Consider the following 20,289-nt stretch of genomic DNA (forward strand, 5'->3'; position numbering starts at 1 on the left):
TGATTTCTTTACAATTTCTTGCTGTATATGTCTTTGTATGCTGTTCTCCAAGGATGGTTGTGCTTAAACGATGCCAAATGTATGTGAGATTAAGCAAACATCACTGTAGCTTTTAAGTTATAGGCAGGACCTCATGTGACTGGAAGAATGTGACTTTTCTTAGATTTGACTTCCTTTCCCCTCATTGCCTCTTTCTTTAGTTGTTTCATAGATACCTTGTTGCAAAATGCTCAGTTGACATGTAGAGTTAGTACTGTAAAATTTGTCAACTCTGGGTATAAAACTTCAGAAATGTATATGCCTTTTAGTATATTTAATGCATCTGCCATATAGCTCATGGGCTCTGTGACCTCTTTAATGGATGAACAGGATAATGGTAACAGGGATTCTCATGAACACCACGTGGCTGGTCCTGGTGCATGGCCTTTGCTTCGCATAGGTCTCAAGGGAACACAGGCAGTTGGCATAAACCAACCAATTATCCTAATAGGGGTTCTTTCTTTTTTACTACACGTAAATTGATCCAAATGATTAAGACAAATTGTCACGAGACAAGGATATATACATAAAATCTAAATGGAAAAGTGGGATAGAAATCAAGGTCTAACAACTACGCATACTTAATATCTTTCTTACTGTCCCTTTATATAATTTATAGATAAAATACTTTGTGTATGCTCATCCAGAAGACAAATTAAGGCTAATTTTACACGTTTGATCTCCCCATATAGCACTGATATCTTACATACCTTTGCCATCATAAATCTGTTGGTCATGGACAATATATCTAAAATTTATTGATTCTTGGGAAAGGAAAAAGGAAATTTAAGAAAGATGAAGGCTGTTTTCTTATGATCCTCTCACATGTTATCCTAAGCCCATCCTCCTTTGGTCTCTTGGATGACTTCTCTTTCCAATCAACAAATGCAGAAGTGCCTGTATGCATAGTAAGAGCAACTCATCAGGCCAAGATCCATTGAAATCCATAAAAATCACCATTACTCTTAATCACAGTAAGTGGTTTTCAGTTATCAGTAAAACCATCAACCACAAAAACCATAATAACTATTTATTGAGATTGTATTAGGTACTAAATGAAATTAAACTCTTGTTCTATCTAATGGCCCTTCCTCAGTAAATGGCACCACGATCCTCCCTGTTGATCTTGCCAGACACCTGGGTGTCCTCTTTTACCTGTCTTACCTTGACCCCAGTCTGCAACTAATTACTAAGTCTTCTGTTTCCCAAATCCCTCAGAGTGCAGTCAGTATCATTGTATAAAAATACAAAGCCGATGGTATTATTTCCCGACTTAAAACCCTTACCTGTCTTTCCCTTCTACTAATTAAGGAACATGTATTTTCTTTGGTACAAGAGGTCTTACATGATCTGGTTCTGATCAACCTCAACCTCCCACTTCCCAGTCCTTCTGTTGCGATCACAGTGGCCTTTTCTCTGTTCTCATTCAGCAGGTCTTTCTCATCATTGGACCACTTTGTAAATGGCTCTTTCGACATGGAGCCCTCTCCCCACCTCTTTTTGTCCATTCTAACTTATAATTTGATGTCTTAAATATCAGTTCCTCAGGGAGGCCCAATCCCTCCAGAATATATTAACCGGTCCTATTCTCTCTGATTTGTGCTTTTACTCTTTATTCTGGAACCCACACAATAATAATTGCTTGGTTCTTTGTCTGATTTATATAATTGAAGATTTACTGCTTGGAAATAATTAGGGGCTTTGAGTCAGAAGAACTAAATTCTTTCTCACTCTATCATTTATAGTGATATAATCTTGAGTGAATCATGTTCACTTGTGCCTAACTCCAGAATTCTCATCTCTGAAATTGATTTATCATTTATCTAACAGATATTTTTTATGCAAATACTCTATGCCAACCACAGTAATTATTGGAATACAGTTATGAACAAAACAGATTTTGACACTGTCTTCAAGGAGCTTACATTTTAGTGGGCTATATTTGTTTATTACATAGTCGCATAACTACATAGCTGCAAATTTTGTTAAATACTTATAGGAAAATTAAAGAGATATAGGAATTCTGAAAGCTTGGGGCACTTAACCTAGCCTGAGAGGGGCAGGAAAAGCTTCCCCAAGGAAATGATGTTTCAAGTGAAAACGCAAATACAGAATGCCAGGCATTGATTTAAGTGCCTTATATTCATTAACTTAATACCTTACTACAATCAAAGAGTGGATACTGTTATTGCACCTGTTTTACAGGTGATGAAATAAGACACTGAGCCAGCAAGTAACTTGCCCAAGGTGGCATAGCTACTGAGTTGTGAAATCAGGTTCTGAAACCAAACCAGTGTGGCACCAAACCTTGCTGTTACAGGGTGGGCTAGGGTTGGAGCAAGACAGTTCAGGTAAGTGAGGGCAAATGCGTGTCAAATAGTCAGACTTTGCTGGGCATTTGTTTTGCCTTTATAGGTACTTTCTTTGGGAGAGGTGTCAAACAACTAAATGCATCCAAAAGCAAGGAAAAAAGCTTTCCTTTTAAAGTAACTTAAGAATAATTAATATACCTTTTCATAAATATGAACTCAATAAATGAATTTTTTAAGTTAACATTGCTTACATTGTTTGAATAGACAAAAGAAACCGACATATATTTTACATGTAAACAAAATATACAAACATACAAGCTTTCATTTTTGCATTCACTGTAACACTATCAATTCTTGAAGTGAAGATTACCATATAATGGATGCCTCCCCTTACCCCCTTCACTCCTGCCAAAAGCTGGAAACAGCATAATAGTCCCAGGAAGTTTTCTTGTAGATGTCATTCTGATACTACCTTAATACCAACTACGAAGGTATTTAAAGCATTTGCAGTTTACAAAGTTTTATTTTCAGATTTTTGCCTAGATGATAAAGGAAATACTTTATTTACTGCTAGAATTTATATAATTTTTAAATTTATATTTAAATATTATAAATTTGCCCGTAGGCTTTTTGGCAGTAATAAAATTTTAAGAGTAGGAATAAAATAAACATGTTGCATCTGTTTGCACACCTGTTAAATAAGCAATTTTAAAAATCAAATGGCTTTCTAACCCGAAAAATTGAGCAGAAAAAAACATTCTTTTCAAATTTTATTGCTATTTAAAATGTATTTGTGAGTTTATGGTATATATGATATATCCCTTTAACATATACATATCTTATTTACATATTCACTGAAATCAATAAAATTTTGATTGCTCTATGAAATGATTTTCTCTTCTAAACATTTTGTGTTTAATTTGGTAAATATACTTAAATTTTTATCATAATTTAATTATAATTAATATTTTATCTGAGCCACCGTGTTAGCCAACTTTTTGAAATAAAAGAAACCAATAGAGCTTGAATTATTCAGTTGTGAATAATCAACATAGAAATGATAATATTTCTGTGAAATATTATAGAACACGTAAGAATTTACCATCAAAAATATTGATTTTATCAGTATTTTATCGTATAAAAATAAAAATCAGTATTTTATCAGATAAAAATTCAGTGAAAGGATTCATTTTGTAGAAGTACAATCATGGTAAATAAGCATTGATGCTTAAAGTAAAATCAAACTAAAGAAAAACAAATGTCAATGAATATTATTATAGGCAACTAGCTAATACACTGAAAATGTGCTTGTGGAATAATTGATTTGTTTAATACAGGGTGTCCCAAAGGTCACCATAACTGGGAAAATTAACAAGCTTATATTTTATTTTATATTTTTAATATTTTTATATTTATATATCAATACATTGGGAAATACTTTGTAAAATTTTGTAAGGAATATTTTATAAGTAAAGATACATATAGCTGCAATTTCTTATTTTCCCTATATATGTGTGGTGACCTTTGGGACACCCTATATAGTATTTTGAAAGGGCTGAACTATATTACAAGTTGAGATAGTTTACAGTAAAAAAAAATTAATCTTGGAACAGTAGTACCTTAGAAAATATAAGAAATACTTGTCAAAAATTATATTTGGATTGCTATTTATAATAAAGCTTATTATTATATTAAGATTTTTATAATTGAGAACAGGCCTTTTGACAATAACTGTGCTAAGTGTTTTACATTCTTATTTAAAAATCACCAATACCTTCTGAAAGATGCCTTAGAACTTCTGTTTCACCTGTGAAGAAAATAATAGTTGAATATAGCCCCAGATCAAAACCAGCAAGTGGTAGAATTAACTTTACAAAGTATGACTGTCTCACTGCACACACCCAAATGGGCTTAATCTGTATTTCAATTTTTCACCATTTAAATTACTTGTACATGGTTTCTGAATAGGAACTATGTGCAAACACACACACAGGCAGGCAGACAGGGCAGACACACTCGGTTTCGCTCTCACAGTCTAAACCAGGTGCCTAGCACATAAGCCCTTATTATTTTGTTTCAGGGCTTCTTTCTTCTGTCTTATAGGATGCCTCTGGAAAATCCTACCACCCAGCCTTCCCCCTTCCACTTTTATTAATAGATGTTCAGAACATGTAAACTAAATGGAATATTAGTCTAAGCAAATTGCAATTGGAAAGCTAAATCTGCCAGAAAACAACAACAACAAATTATACCCTTCCAGCTTCTCTGTATCCACCCCAAGGCTAAACCTAAATCAAAATAATTTTTTTAGAATTTGTAGTTCAGTTTTAGCTGCAAATAGGCTCTTCTACATTAGCACACTTTCCAATAACTTGAAAATAAATTATGAAAGTGACCCCCTAGAGAGATGTAGGAGGCCCATCTATATTTTCGTCCTACAAGTTCTTAAGAATTGGCTCTGTGGAAGCTGTCCCATTTTTCCTCCCTTCTTTTGGTTTGTCATTCTGTTCATCTCTCTTCTTGCATCTGACAAAAGAACCTATTGACTCAGCTGCCCAGGGCTACAGTCCTTTCCCTCTGAGATCCCTGCTCATTAGTTTCCTATACATGGTTTTCTTCCCTGCTGACTCTGGGCTATAACCTCTCCTCTCATCCTCTTCAGGGAATGGAGAGAATTTTGCTTATACTCTGGTCTAAATACAACCACACAGGAGATGCTGAAAAAATACTCATTCAAGGAAGAAGTACAAAGGAATGATGGAAGGATAGACTACCAACAAGACTTCTTGTTGAATTTTATGATTGATATACTAGATTTCTTTACGCTGAAAAATAAATCTCCTAGACTAAGTACACTTGATCTCCTAGATCAAGAACTAAAATGGCCACTGTAAACATCAGGAGGGAAATAGTGCTCTTCAGCAAAGCCCACCACTAGAGATTATTCATTTAGAAAAGAGTTGTCTGGTACTGCTGATGCTACTTGGGCAGACCCAATTAGAGAGGAAGCTCAGTGTAAAAGATTCCCTGGCACAGAGTAAGGATGACAGCTCCACCTACTGGCCACTTTGCCACACTCTTGTCCTGTGCCTAGCCCCAGTGTTTCTGGCTTTATGAGAGTGTCTTTATGGTGGGTTTGCTCTCAGCCACAGGTGAAGGTTATTGCTGGCCCTGCTGATAAAGAAATAGTCCTTGTTTGAGATGGGCAGGTTCCTGAGTTCACAGAAATTGATGCTGCTTTTCTTTATAATGGCATTGTACTAAAATAGACTGCCATAAAATGTCTTCAAATGAGATTTATTCTCAGAATACGGGCCTGTGCGGTGAGAGTATATGGTATATGCATTTCAAACCTGATTTATGTTTGTTGTAAACGTTATCTTGGCACAAAGGGAACATGTTTTTACACCCCTATTTCCCTACTCCTTTTGTCTCTGCAGGAAATGATTTCTCAAAAAGAAAGGTGGTATAATCAAAACTAAGACATACTGATGTAATAAATTAATGTCATGTTTTCCTATTAGATAACACACATGGCCTCGAAGAGAGGCAGTGTTAAGTTAGAAGCAAGATTCTTTCTCTTCCACCCATAATTCTATTTGCATAAAGGATATGCTGCCAGGCCCAACCCCAACATTTACAGGGCCCAGGGTACCATGTGTCAAAATATTGTAAAAGTTATGAATCAAACTATAAATAAAATCTGTTATATCCACCTACCTTGACAAATTATGTCTTGATAACAACTTGGAAGGCTGAGCTTAAATATAAAATTCTCAGTCTCCTCCAAGTTCCATACCAAAAAATAATGACATAGACATAGCCAACCTCTGGTCCCTAGACCACTTCATCACTCCCATTGTGTACTGTGAATAGCTTTGTGCTCTTACCTGTGGACACCCTAGGCCAATGCTTAAGTTCTTTGTACCCTTTGCAAACAGTTTCTCCTGTTTGCTATCTTTTTTTTTTTTTTTTTTTTTTTTTTTTGCCTCTAAAAGGTGGACTTGGAGAACAGATCTACTCAGGTCTAGAATGGAAGTCGGAGTGTTTGGACAGGGAATTCCTGGATCTCAGACAAAAGGAGTCTAGTCTAAGGGCGGAGGGGGGTGAAAAGGAAGCACAGGCCCAAAAAGACACATTCTCTTGGCTCCGTGGATTCCTCACACTGGGAGAAGTGGAACAGCCATGAGAGACAAAGCAGGGTTCTCCACAGTGTGGGTCTCCGGACAGAGGCCCCTCTTACTTTGGCATAATGGTGGTGTTGAATGCTCTAGTTTTTGAAACTACTTTTCTCTTCCAGAGTAACTAAGGCCTATATTTTTGTTTGAACACCTCACTGCTGCCATTCTTACTCCTGAAAGTGCCATAAAGTTTTGGAAATGATATACAGGTACATGTGTTGCTGTGTCCCTAAAGGGCAGTACAGCCTGAACAGTTAGAGTCATGATGTAAATATGCTGCCATGTGTGTGGAGTGGCCAGCCGCACACATTGCCAGGACCGCTGGCTAGCCTAAAGGAGCAGAACCAACTGTGATCACAGGCCAGGAGCTGCCTTTATATGGAATGAACTGACAAACCTTGGCCTTAGCAAGCTTCAAAAAAAACTATTTGAAAATACATAGAAAAGTACATATACAGAAAGATGACAGGGAACATTATTTCTTACAAGTACTTTAAAATTGGAAATTAAAGTTAGCAAGTGATTTTTCTCAGATGTAAGCTTCTGTACTAGTGTTAAATGTAAAATGCTATGATAAATTTGGTTCTCATTTGGTAGACATTTACAGAAAATAATAGTGCTCTGTAACCCCTTATAATTGAGGTTTCTCTCCATCATCAAAAACATCCAAAATTATTGCCATTACCTAACCCTTTTTTGATCAGTTTTATTAACTAAGGTTAGTAGAACTCAAATCATAAATGACTGAACTATATATGATTTGCAAAACTCAGAATATTACAAAATTCAGGCTAAGTATAAAGTATAGAAAAGATTAGCATTAGGTCAGAAAGTTTCAAATATACACATTAAACAGTCTTCCTGATTCTATTTTGTAAGAGTTTTAAAGGGGCCTTATTCCTTCTTTGACTTCTCAAAAAGCCAGACAGAGAAACAGTTGTTTAGGCCAAGATTTACATGTTGATTTTCATCTGAGCTCATCAGCTCCTTTCAGTTGTATAATCACCCCCACAAATACACACACACACACACACACACACGGACACCCCATCCAAGCCCCAGCCAGCTTTTCTCATGGTATTTGCTTACTTGAGTCATAAATGACTTAGTCAGTACATAAATCTTCTTCCAGTTCCAACCCTACATTGAACTTACAACATAAGCAATCTGAAATCAAAGCATAGGGTACACACCATTCTTAGATTGTGCCTCCTCTCAGCTGGAGGCATTTCATTTTAAAATCACCATCTTATGGCTTTTTTTATTATTAAATATAGCTGTGTACGTTAATGCAATCATGGGGTACCATGCGTTCGTTTTATATACAATTGGAAATATTTTCATCACACTGGTTAACATAGCCTTTCTGGCTTTTTCTTAGTTATTGTGTTAAAACATTTATATTCTACATTTAGTAAGTTTCACATGTAGCCTTGTAAGATGCACCGCAGGTGTGGTCCCACCAATTACCCTCCCTCCCCTCCCCTCCCTTTCCCCTTTCCCCATATTCTTAGGCTATAATTGGGTTATGGCTTTCTTATTGAATGGGATTGTAGGGTTTTCCTATAGTATTAGAACACTGGGTTTGGAAGACAACATGGAAGAAGCGCTATTGTAGGTCCTTTTGTGACCATGAGCATAATTAATCCTACTGTTAATAGTCTATTTCACATATGAGGAAATCTAAGACTCAAAATCTTTAAATTGTCTGGGATCACTTAACTGATAGTGGTAGAGTTGTAATTCCAACCCAGGTCTGGCTGGCTTCACATCCTTTGTTGTTCCTCCCATGCTGTGCTTCACACCTGCATTTAAATTCTACATTTCCCATTCAGTACTTTTGCAACTTGGGAAAGTTACATGTGTTTATAAATAAACTATCTTCATTTTATTCTTAATTTGCTTATCAACAAAGTAGGCATAAGGATATTTCTTCAAAGGGCTATTGTGAGGATTAAATTAGGTCGGTAAGTTGGTGGGTTGGATAGTCAGGGCAGGCAGAGACACATAGCAGGTTCCTAATCTTTGTTAATTCCATTTCCTTCCCCTTTCCATAAATATATAAATATCTGGAGCTCTATACATTACTTGGGAGGACTGTTATTTGATTGCCTTCTACTCTGAATTTGACGTTTTAAAACTGATTCTACACTGACAATCTAATAATGTGTACAATTAGAGCATCATTTGTCAAACCATACAAGATGAACTTAGAAGTTGAAATTAATAAAACAGATAACATAAAGGCACATGACGGCTTTAATAAAACTATTGCATCTGGAAAAATAGCCTGCAGACAATTTTTGAATGTTGAGTCAAATGATTCTTGGAATTATAAAGAAACCAACAGCATTCTTTGGTATATAGCCAAAGTGGTAATCAAAGGCAAACTAATTCAATGCATTGAAAAACACAACCAACAGAATAGAATGAGGAAATAAGTCAATTAGAAAAGAAAATGGCAACACTGGGGAAGAAACATCAACATAATTAGTTCTAACTAGACAGTCATAGCTAGACTTGAATAAAATCTTAACTAGTAGGAATGAATGGAAGGTTTATACTTATAAAATAGAAAGAAAGGATTATATACAATTAGTGCACATTAAAAAAATAAGTCTCAAAGAGACTTCTTATTCAACCATTAGACAAACCACTTCAGCGAACTTTATAGCCATCTGTTCTTAGTCCCTACACTACTAAAATATCTTCTTTCCTAGAGAAAATAATTGACAGAAACTGGCAAATGTATACATACACACATATATTTTTCCTTCCACACACACACACACACACATATATATATATATATACACCTGAAGTTACCACTGCTGGCAGAACTAGTCTCCAATGTAGCTGATGCCCCCCAAGTGAGTTTTTTGGGACGTGCTTTCAACCATATAGCTGCTGAGCATCATGGTCCACAGGAATGCTTGTGATCTTGTGATTACATGGCAGTTTGTATTGTGCTGTAAACGCTGCCAGGCATCACTTCCTTCAGATAAATGCATGCCAGCACCTGGGCACCTGACTGCCAGCCTCTGTGCAACAGGGTCCTGATGGAATCATCAAGAAGTGCCATCACAAGAGGGCTTTCGTTGGTGCTGCTTGTAGTGCAGCTGGACCAGGAGATATCCTGTTCCCTAGTCAGTAACTTGAACATGGAGTTGCTGTGATGGGCCTTCCTACTTTGGAAGGGAGCATAGGCAAATGTATACATTTACCACCAGATTTTGGTGTCCTCAGTTTTGATTTCTGCTTCTCTCTCTGTCCTGACTTCCTGGTGTATCATTAACAATTTCAGTTCTGTGATCCTGATAAATTTTTCAAATGCATGTATGGTTTCAACAAGCCTAACTCTTGAATCCATGCTATAAAAACTTTCAAACGGGTATGAAGTTATACACAAAATTAAAAATCTCTAAATGAAAAATAAAGCACAAATGTCCTAAATGGCAAGCACATGATAAAAGGTGAATTCATTTCTATATACCATAGACCCTACACCATCCTGAGTGAAGGACACAAAACAAATTGAGAAACAAATATCTCCTAAACAGCTTAATCTGGTTACATGTATTTCACTCAATACTAGAAACAACAACAACAAAAAAGAGTCATATGGTTTCACTCAGGCAAATGTGACTATTTTCAAAAAATAACTTAGATATGTGTGGTAGGCAGTATAATGGGCCTACAAAGATGTCTACCTCCTAATCCCTAGTACCTGTGAGTATGTTAGGTTACAGATAGAATTAAGGTTGCTAATTAGGTGACATTAAATGGGGAGATTGGCCACCACAGCTCACAGTTGTAATCCTAGCACTTTGGGAGGCCGAGGCAGGAAACTGCTTGAGATCAGTTTAAAACCAGCCTAAGCAAGAGCAAGAGACCCCATGTCTACAAAAAAATAAAAAAATTAGCCAGGCATGGTGGCACATGCCTGTAGTCCCAGCTACTTGGGAGGCTGAGGCAGGAGGATCACTTGAGCCCAGAAGTTTCAGGTTGCTGTGAGCTGTGATGCCACCACTGCACTTCACTCTAGCCATGGGTATAGGCAAACGTCCTCAAACTTTTTAAACGGGGCCAATTCACTGTCCCTCAGACAGTTGGAGGGCCGGACTATAGTTTAAAAAAAAAAAAAAAAACTATGAACAAATTCCTATGCACACTGCACATATCTTATTTTGAAGTAAAAAAACAAAACGGGAACAAATACAATCACATCGCCTCATGTGGCCCACGGGCTGCAGTTTGAGGACCCCCTGCTATACAGCAAGACTCTGTCTCCAAGAAGGAAAAAAAAAAAAAAAACAGATTATCCTGGATTATCCAGGTGGGCCCAATTAATTTATAAGGGACTTTAAAAGTGGAAGAGAAAAGGAGAATAATCAGTGTCAGAGTGATACAATGTGTGAAAGACTCAACCCGGCATTGCTGGCTTTAAAGATGGAAGGGGCCAGAAACCAGGAAATGTGGGCACCCTCTAGGACAGCGGTTCTCAACCTGTGGGTCGAGACCCCTCTTTAACAATGAAAATACATTGCGGCATTCTAGGAGCTGGAAAAGGGAAAAAAAAATCTCCCTGGAGCCTTCAGAAAGAACCACACCCTACCCACAACTGGATTTTAGCCCAGTGAGACCCGTTTTGGAGTTCTGATCTCCAAGATAAGATCTTCCATTGTGTTGTTTTAGCCTCTTAGCTTGTGATTTGTTGCAGCAGAAATAGGCAGCTGTTACCGTATGAAAGCTGCATTGCACTGAGTGGTGTGCAGCTGTCACTTGTGGAGTAGAGGCTTTTCCTCCAGCATGCTATTTTCCCTTGCTTCCTCCTCTCGCCATACAGCTCACTGTCATAAACCCACCCTGAAAACCATCCTCCTCTGGAACTACTTTTTGCTCTTACCTGTGGAGAACCCCTGCTATTAAACTATCTCCTTACATCTCTACCTACCATCTGAATTAGAGCAAACTTGCCACTATGGAAGTTTGCCCCATCTGAATTCCTAACACATGTAACCTTTTCCCCAGTCTCTTGTCTTGCAAACTTCCCTGAATCCTAGGATACTTCTTTCTTCATCATAATTTACAATATCAAACACCAACCTTTGTCTCTCTTTGTCTATGTAGGCAAGCATTCAGAGAAAATGGAGGAAGATTATTCTTCAGACTGATTTCTGTCTTTAAAAGCTGACCCTTGCTTTGAAGATCTGAATGACCTTCATTATTTGATGCCCATATGCATGTTTTGTGCTAGCTCTTAAAGCCTTTAGTTCCATAGCCTTCCACTGGCCAAAATCCTTACACCTTTTTCCTTAAAGAGAAAGTCTACTGTTCTCTTCACTGTTCGTGAGCTGGAGCAGGACTTTTAGGGGCCTTGCAAACGTTTCTTCTAGCCAGGGGTCAGCAAGCTATGGCCCACAGACCAAATCTGTCCCCTCCTCTGTTTTTGTAAATGAAGTTTTGTTAGAACTATGTCACATTCATTGAACTCATATCTATGGCTATTTTTTGCACTGTAGTGACACAGTTGAATAATTTTGACAGTCAAATGGACCATAAAACCTAGTTACTGGTCCTTTGCCAGAAATATTTGCAACACCACCACCACCACCACCCCACCACCCCAACCTACTCTAAACCAGACACTTTCTTGTTTTGCTGCCACCGATTGTTAGGCTGGGGTTGTTTTGTTTTGTTTAGGCTTGTCTTTTTGGTGGTAGTTTAATTAACAGTGATTTTAGATTTAGACAGCTAATATCCCAGTATATAAATAGTGGAGAGGGAGAAAAAGAGAGATAGGATATCTGTCTACCAATAAATCTGTAAGCTGGACATGCTAACAGGATAATTTTCTCTAAGATGTAGTTTCTATAAAGGATGTTCACCTGGCTGCCCAAGAAGATTTGTCCTTAGTAAGAGGATAATTATGTAACATGCAGTTCTTTCTGTGACTTTTCAGGGTGCCAGGATAGTGGAGTCATATGGATTTCTGTATGTTATGTAGCTCTTGGGAGATGATGATAATTACCATATCAATAATAACAACAATAGTGATAATAGTGATGATTTGTTCAGTACACAGGAACTAGCTAGGGCCACGCACTATGTGAGGTGCTTTAATCTGGTTCTTTGGAAAGAACCAAATTAACACTGTTGAAGAAATTGTTACAGATTTGTGTTACACAAATGTTTAACATTTAGCAAGCTGTGGCTGTACTTACAAAGAATTATGATGCATATAACATAAATGTGATTATGATGACTCCCTTTCCAGAAGGGGACGTGTCTTTCCTCCCATCCCCATTCCACCCCCAGTCTGTGTTTCTTGGCCTACCCTTGGATCCTTGCCTGTTTGCTGTCTGGGCTCCCTGGCCTCCTCTGCACTGTTTTCAAGCCCAAGCATTACAGAGCAAGGATGGCCTCCCTCACTGTGTGCCTGTGGGCTGAACTTCCTTCTGCCCAACAGGCTGCTTTCATGCTGCCTGTGCTGAGGGACAGGCATCAGGCCTCGAAGTTGCCAGTGAACTCCTCAGCTGCCCGGCTACATCTCGGGATCACACTCAAGGTGTCGTGGGGATCCTGCCTGTAGTTACCCCAGCTCTACTGACCAGTTGCTGGTTACACTTCATGGGCAGTGCTGGGCACAGCGTGAATTTATGATCTGCCACACTCCCACTGGATGCTTTGACCCCACATTTTCCTAGTCTGACGTTGTGCAGGAGGGTCCTAATCATGACCTCCAGGCAGGACTGGGAGGAAGTAGTTTCTAGGATAGGAAGACTTTCTTCCTGAAAATAGCAGACATGCTTTCACTTTAGTATATTCTAGTTTCTACTTCAGAATGTTCCTTATGAATCTGTTTGGCTGACAGAATTTTACTTCTTGCCTACTTTGAAGGCCATATGATTGCTAACTCTAGAGTACTTTTTAAATCCCTTAATTTGTATTTCTACTTCCATTTTTGGATCTCTCCCTCTCTGTATCTTTCTCACACTCTTTCTCTCTCTATCTCTCTCTCATCCCCCCACCCCCACCCCCTTGCTCACATTCCTAAACTAAGGGTCAAATTATCTGGTCTGAATTTGAATGCCACCGTATTTACTCTTATGATCTTAGACAAATCAACAAATTGTTTTCAATCACTATAAGATGAAATCCAAACTCTCTACCTTGCCAAATCCATAAGGTTTTGTGTCAGGCTGAATTAAGGAAGTAAATTTGTTTAAAATGGTAAGTATTTATTCAGCCTTTAATGTATATCAGGCACTACAATAGTCTCTGAGATACAATTACACAAAGGACCCCCCGGCATAACTCCTGCAGGTCGGGGTAGGTGCTTTGTAGAAGAGCAGCAATACAGTGATTGAGAGTGACAGGGGGAGGTGATACTTGAGGTAGGGCTGCCAGGAAAAGCCTCTTCAGGGGAGCAATACTGAGAACGTGGCACTTAAGGCCTGTTTGAGAGAAAGCCCACTATATGTGTGCTACACCACAGTGCACTTTGTAAGTAGTAAGATGTCATGCCAATGAACAGTAGCCCCGGATGCTTTGTGTAAGAGGGGAAATTACAAAACAATGTTTTTCCAATTTCTGAAGCTGTAACTTTATACTAATGTCTGTACTTTCTTGTTTTAATCCACTGCTATTACTGATTGTACTGGTCTAATGTCCAGTCAACTTGTCATCTGTCCCCTCTCCGTTGTCTTCCTCGTACCCACTCTGTCTTCCCTGCCACTGTTCATATCCTTTATTCCTGCTGCTTCGACCGGCTGCTCACAACATAAACTTGCACAATTAACTTCCATTTTTAAGACTTTGACCCTCTGCTACTGTAACACCTTGTTTTTCTGCTAATCTACCTATTCTTTATGATAGAAGCAACTTATGCTACTCACCTCTATGACAAGGTGAGTCAAAATTGATTTGATTGGACCTAGCTGGGCATAGTACACAGCTCATAGTAAGCTCTCCATAAATATTTACTGAATGAATGAGTGAATGAACTGATTTCTCTAATCTTACCAGCCTTACCTGTAAGACTGAAATGGTTTCTCCCCTTTGATTTTATGTATATTTGTTCCTCACCTGTGACAGGCATAGAAAAACCTTTACCTTCAGCTATATAAGATATTAAAATCCTACCTCTTCACAGGTTTTTTCTAAATTTTGTTTTAAATCTACTGTATTTTGCTGTATTCTACCAGATGCTGTAGATACCTAGAGGCACTGAATGTCTCTATGATTCTTTGTACGTTGTCCAGCACAGTAACACTAAGCACACAGCATCTGGTTTGTAAAAATATTTTTGCTCATAACCTTCAGCTAAGGTGTTATTTTCTACCTTGGTTCAGAAGCTTAATGATAATTTTATATTGAAAAAACATATTTCCAAAGTCTCAGGGTAAACAAAAATAGAGATTTTAGTTGTTTTGGTTTTTATGTCCAGCATCCTGAATAATCAAATACTATATTTGTTCAAATTAAGCAGATACTTTCTAAGGACTAAATTTGGATTATGGAAGTTGTGTTACCAGGGCTCAGTAGTAATTAAAAGCTATGTTTCTCTTGAAGAAAGTTTTTAAATATGTCCATAATTTGGTTTTAGCCACTTGGTGTATGATATTATCGATCATCAGTGGCAATAATAATTTAGTCACAAACTACTTTTAGAGATTCTCAACAACAAATATTCACTTTTTTTTTTTTTTTTAATAGTTTTTGTCCGGGGCTGGGTTGAACCCGCCACCTCCGGTGTATGGGGCCAGCGCCCTACCGCTTTGAGCCACAGGTGCCGCCCAAATATTCACTTTTTATAAGTCCAAAAGTATGTTTAGAATCCTCACTGCGTATTATTGCAAGAGCTGGATATTTAGTGCTAGTAAGCATTTAAAATAAATAAAAATCTTGTGTCATGTAAGTTAGAAATAAGTAATAAATGATCTTTCATTTATTCTCTTTTTATAGTTTTAAAATATTTAAATAATGCCAAAAATGGATAAATAATCCCTTTGTATTTTTATTGTTTAAATTATGTTCTTTAATTAAAGAAATCCTACATAGTTACATTGTGATTTGTATTTATACAACCCATGTGATCGGGAGCAACTTCAAAACGTCAGCATTGATGGTATTTGTTGCCTAGTGGGATGTACCTATAAAATAACAGGGTAGACTTTCAAACAAACACACTCGTAGTTACACGTCCAAGAGAACCCTGGTCCCTTTTTGAGCAATCACCTAGGAAGGCCACACTCCCATTCCAGAAATGCTGCCCTGGCTCTGTGTGGTTTTGGAATGCCTCTTTCTAAACAGCCTCTGAAATGCTAAGAAATAATAAAGAGTGTGAAATTTATTTTGGAGAGTACTCACCAGTCACCCCAGTACCAAAGGCAGTGACTGAAGTGTGGAGTGTTGTTTGGAGCCACAGTTGGATGAAACAAGTTGGGCTTTCTTAAGTGATACATAAACTAACTCTCGAAATTGATTGTCAAAGAGGAATTCTTGAACCTTAACCTTGGAATAAATGTGTAAGCTCCAAAGGTGGCTACCATGAATAACAGTACTTGTCTAGATGGAGGAAAATGTGTGTATGTTTGCAAAATAAGATCAGTTTTATTACTTTATAGACATACCTTGTAGATGAAAAAAATACTACTATCATGGAACTCTTTATAAACAAACTTCTGAATGTAAGTAGAATTTCTGTCTCATCCTTTATAAGCCTATATTTCTGATCATGACTTACTGATCATCTGATCATTTTTCATTTAAAAATGCTTTGTAGTTTCATTTCACCTTTCTCCTTTGTTACCTCTACTATTCAATTTTTATTTTGGTGTATCTATTTTTGTTTACCCTGAAACTCTCAAAATGTGTTTTCTCAATATAAAATTATCCTTACGCTTCTGAACCAAGGTAGAAAATAACACCTTAGCTGAAGGTTATGAATTGTTCCACACTGTTTTAAGCTTTTTTTTTGTCTGCATTCATAATGATCTAATGATCAGATGTCTTCTTTTTTCAAAGGGAGACCCTATTATGTTAGCAAATAAGAATATCAAATTATAAGAAAACAGTTTCAAATTTAAAAAATTAAAAAACAAGTAATCTCAACTTTGGAGCTTCTGTCATATTTTTTATTTTTACTAATAAAAGCTCTAAAAGTAGAGTTCAACCAAACTGCTAGACCATGTTTCTCTACTGTAGCTACTCCAGGCGGACTCATCAGCCAAGCATGGGGAGTAGACTGATGTGTCCTGCTTGATCGGGCCTTGCCAAATTTATTTCACCACATCCATCTTCATCCAGGTCATACAAGCCCCCATCTCTTCATTGCTGAGTTGAAATAATAAAAGGTAAAATGGAAAAATGGAAGGCAGAGAAAATTGTTATTGTTCTGCAAAGAGGCTAAGACAGCTAAATTGTGACATAATTTAAACTGCTCAAATTCGACAAGTTTGATTGCAAAATTATGTGACCCATGTAATTAGAGATCAAAATGGCCACTAGTTTACAGTTTTAAAAAGTCATAGAATGATGTTCTTACTGCACACTAACAGAATATTATTTTATTTTATTCTGCTTGATAGTAACTATTACACAAATGACTGTTGTTTTGCAGTTTGGTGATTTAAATGCTGTGTCTCCTGGAAATCTGGATAAAGGTAAGATTGAACATAATGTACATTTTTAGGGACTTCTTTCACGGAGAAATTCTTGTAGAGGAGTATGTAGTATATGTCTCTAGCACTCTGATTTTGTGGAAGTGACATTCAAATCCTAGCTAACTATGACAGTGGTGTCTTTTGGAATCCTTCGTTATTTCTTCACATCACTTCATCCCTATACCTTCTTTATGTGAGTTATATTAAGTGCAGATAGTTGAGTTTAACTATAGTTATAAATTCTATCACCCTTTTTGCCTGAAGTTCATTACAAATAACAAGAAATTATTTCTGACTGTGGCCATCCAAAGAGAAGTGATAGAATTGGGCTGGACATTTTTCTTCAAGGCCCACCAGGCAAGAAAAGATTTCATAGCCTACCTATCTGACTGATTCACACTTTTCAGTGGTAAAAGAACTCAAAGATGACAATGAAATATAATGTAAAAGCAAGATCATTGGAGGGAGAGATGAAGAAAATAACAAATATACTTCTGTGATTTTTAATGCCAGCATTGTCACTCTAATGTATGGTATAATATGATGTCATGATATTTATTCCTAAAGAAACTCATAATCAAAACCACATGATAGAAAGAACAAGGAAAGCTTGGGAGGAGATGGGATCAAGACAGAACCCACAAATCCTATCCAACTTCATAAGCAGAGCATAAAAACAGTTCTGTTAAAAATAACAGTACAGGTTTTAAAAACACACAGATTTTCTATTAAATAAATACTGCAGTAAATAGAGCTCTTTCTTGAAAAAGTGGTAGGGGGAGGGAGGGTATATTGAGGTTTTAAGGAATCGTTATGGTTATTGATTTATGGAGACAGGAACAAAATGCATAATGACTGGAGAGAACTGTATGATTAGCCCTTCCAGGCCAGAGCCAGTGGGGAAGGAGGAAGGCCTGGGGAGTCCTTCTCCACTGAAGAGAAGTACAGAGCTGTTCTCTAGGGCATGCTGTACGGAAGTACCCAGCATTCAGCTTCTGTGTCTTGGTGGTAAAAAAAAAAGAAACATTAATGTCCTAGGGAGTGTCCTGTCCAAATCAGCATCACTGTCACGTTAAACTCCTATCAGTCTCTGTTTAACAATTGTGCATGCCTTAATTCCCAGTGTAATAACATACATAGCAGCAAAAAAGGAAAATTAGAAAATGACAGCTGGAAAATATTGTTGCAGCAAATATACATTGTGTAGATTAACCAAATGACTCTTAGAAAAACAAATCAATGGTGATACTAATTTGTAATTTTAGTAGAAGAAAGGTGGCAATTGAAACCTGTGCACCACAGGTCATACACTGATACCAAATCCTCATATCCAGATTTGGGGATTTCATCCCTGAGTTCCTAGAGGTACAGTAGGAGTGAGGTAACTCAGCCAAAGTCTGAATCCAGGCCACTCTTCTTAAAGTGCTGAACCAGTGTCCTTGGTAAACTCCAGCAGCACCTAACATTAATGTTTGTGTACCAAATTACCCTAATCTCATGTAGGTTCCTAGGAATTTTTTTTTTTTAATCTTTATAGAAGCATAAAATGTCTACAGAATGGCATGTGTTTGTCCAGAGGAACTGGGAAAAAGGCTTTTATAGATTGCTTTTCTAGGCTATCCAAAGGAATCCTATCACCCAGGAATGGTAGGCCTAAGTAAAACTGACCTGGAATATTTAAGTTTGGTTTGGTTTGACAAAGATACCCTGTTGATAGCAATGGAACATTTAAGTACTTGTCCCCACTCTCTCCTTACACCTCTACCTGCTTGAAAATAATTTTTTTTTTCCTTTCAGTGCTGCCTTTTATTATTTTGACACCTATTTCCCCACCCCAGGCACAGAAGTTAGTAGGGAGAGAGCTGTGAAACAGTAGAACTTGCCCTCACCTTCCTGACATGGCTTTGTTGGTCTTATTCAATCCCAGACCTGACGTGTGTTGAAACATAGTCAAACTGGCTTACTAGGGCCTAAAGGTTGAATGTGAAATGATATTCAATTTCCACAAGATGAGAACTTTTCTACCTGATAAAAAAGTGCTATTAGCTTTGTATAACAATTTCAAAGAATACAGAGAATTTAAAACTATAAAAAGTAAAACTTCACAAGCACAACCTGTAAGAGACTATTGCCTTTAAGAGTCCATGTGAAGATCCTTCCAGATTTGGTTTATATATTACATACACAGATAAACCAAATAAGTATCATACAAACGGGTTTCAATTACACCCTCTTGATGAAGCAGATATTTACTAAAGGTATCCCTTTCCCCCCACGGTCCCCTGCCCTCCCCCTCTGAATAAATATGCTTGTTCTGACAAACTCTAATACTATCATCAAGCTCATTTTCCAGAAGCAAAAAGGTAACTGGATAGAATAGGTGCTCTCAGACATCTTTATACCTCATCTAAGGGTGCTTCTTTGTTTTATTGCCTAATAATACATTACAAACATCATTTTTAGCATGTTAATCTCAACCTCTTTAATCACAAATACCATTTCTCAGACCAGGTGACAGCATGCTGCACAGCCACCTGTGGAGGCACTTTTATTCCTGGTCACTTTTCTCTGGAACCTTCTTTGCCCCAGTTGATAATAAGAGAAGAAAAGTCAAGGGACCCATTTATATAAAGCACTGCTGTGGGTGTCTCTGAATGTGAATATTAGACTGAACACTGCTTAAAATGAGCCCAACCAACTTAATCTCACTGTAGAGGTACTTGTTACACACTCACTGTGTGTGATATATCATAGAATGGACTAGGATGGAGGTTCAGCTCTGTTTATACAAGCTACTATACTAAGGAAAAAAATCTAAAAGTAAGTGTGACATATGTATATATACAGGGTGGCCATAAAGTTGGTGTGTAAATTTTAAATTGCATGTAAATTTTATGGATACCCTGACACACACACACACTACGTATATTTTAGTTATATGAGGTATATGATGTGATTACGTGTATGTCTTTTATTGGTAAACAGTAAAACATGTTGAAGATGAAGTAAAGATTTTTAAGGCAAGAATACCTATGTTCCTCACTGTTTAAAAAGTGTTGCTCATGAATAAGTAGTCTCAGTACTCTTGTG

General features: G+C 37.3%; 1 protein-coding gene across 2 annotated transcripts in view; it reads left to right on the plus strand.

Moving 5' to 3' along the window:
- RFX3 (regulatory factor X3) overlaps window positions 1–20,289 on the plus strand; it is a 293,053-nt gene that overhangs the window by 264,979 nt on the left and 7,785 nt on the right. For both annotated transcript variants that reach the window (XM_053573811.1, XM_053573820.1), the window contains one exon: window positions 17,157–17,199. In XM_053573811.1, the coding sequence (XP_053429786.1) occupies window positions 17,157–17,199 (43 nt within the window). The remainder of the gene's footprint in view (window positions 1–17,156; window positions 17,200–20,289) is intronic.

The sequence above is a fragment of the Nycticebus coucang genome, chromosome 2 (assembly GCF_027406575.1).
Source record: "Nycticebus coucang isolate mNycCou1 chromosome 2, mNycCou1.pri, whole genome shotgun sequence".
Taxonomy (NCBI): Eukaryota; Metazoa; Chordata; class Mammalia; order Primates; family Lorisidae; genus Nycticebus; species Nycticebus coucang.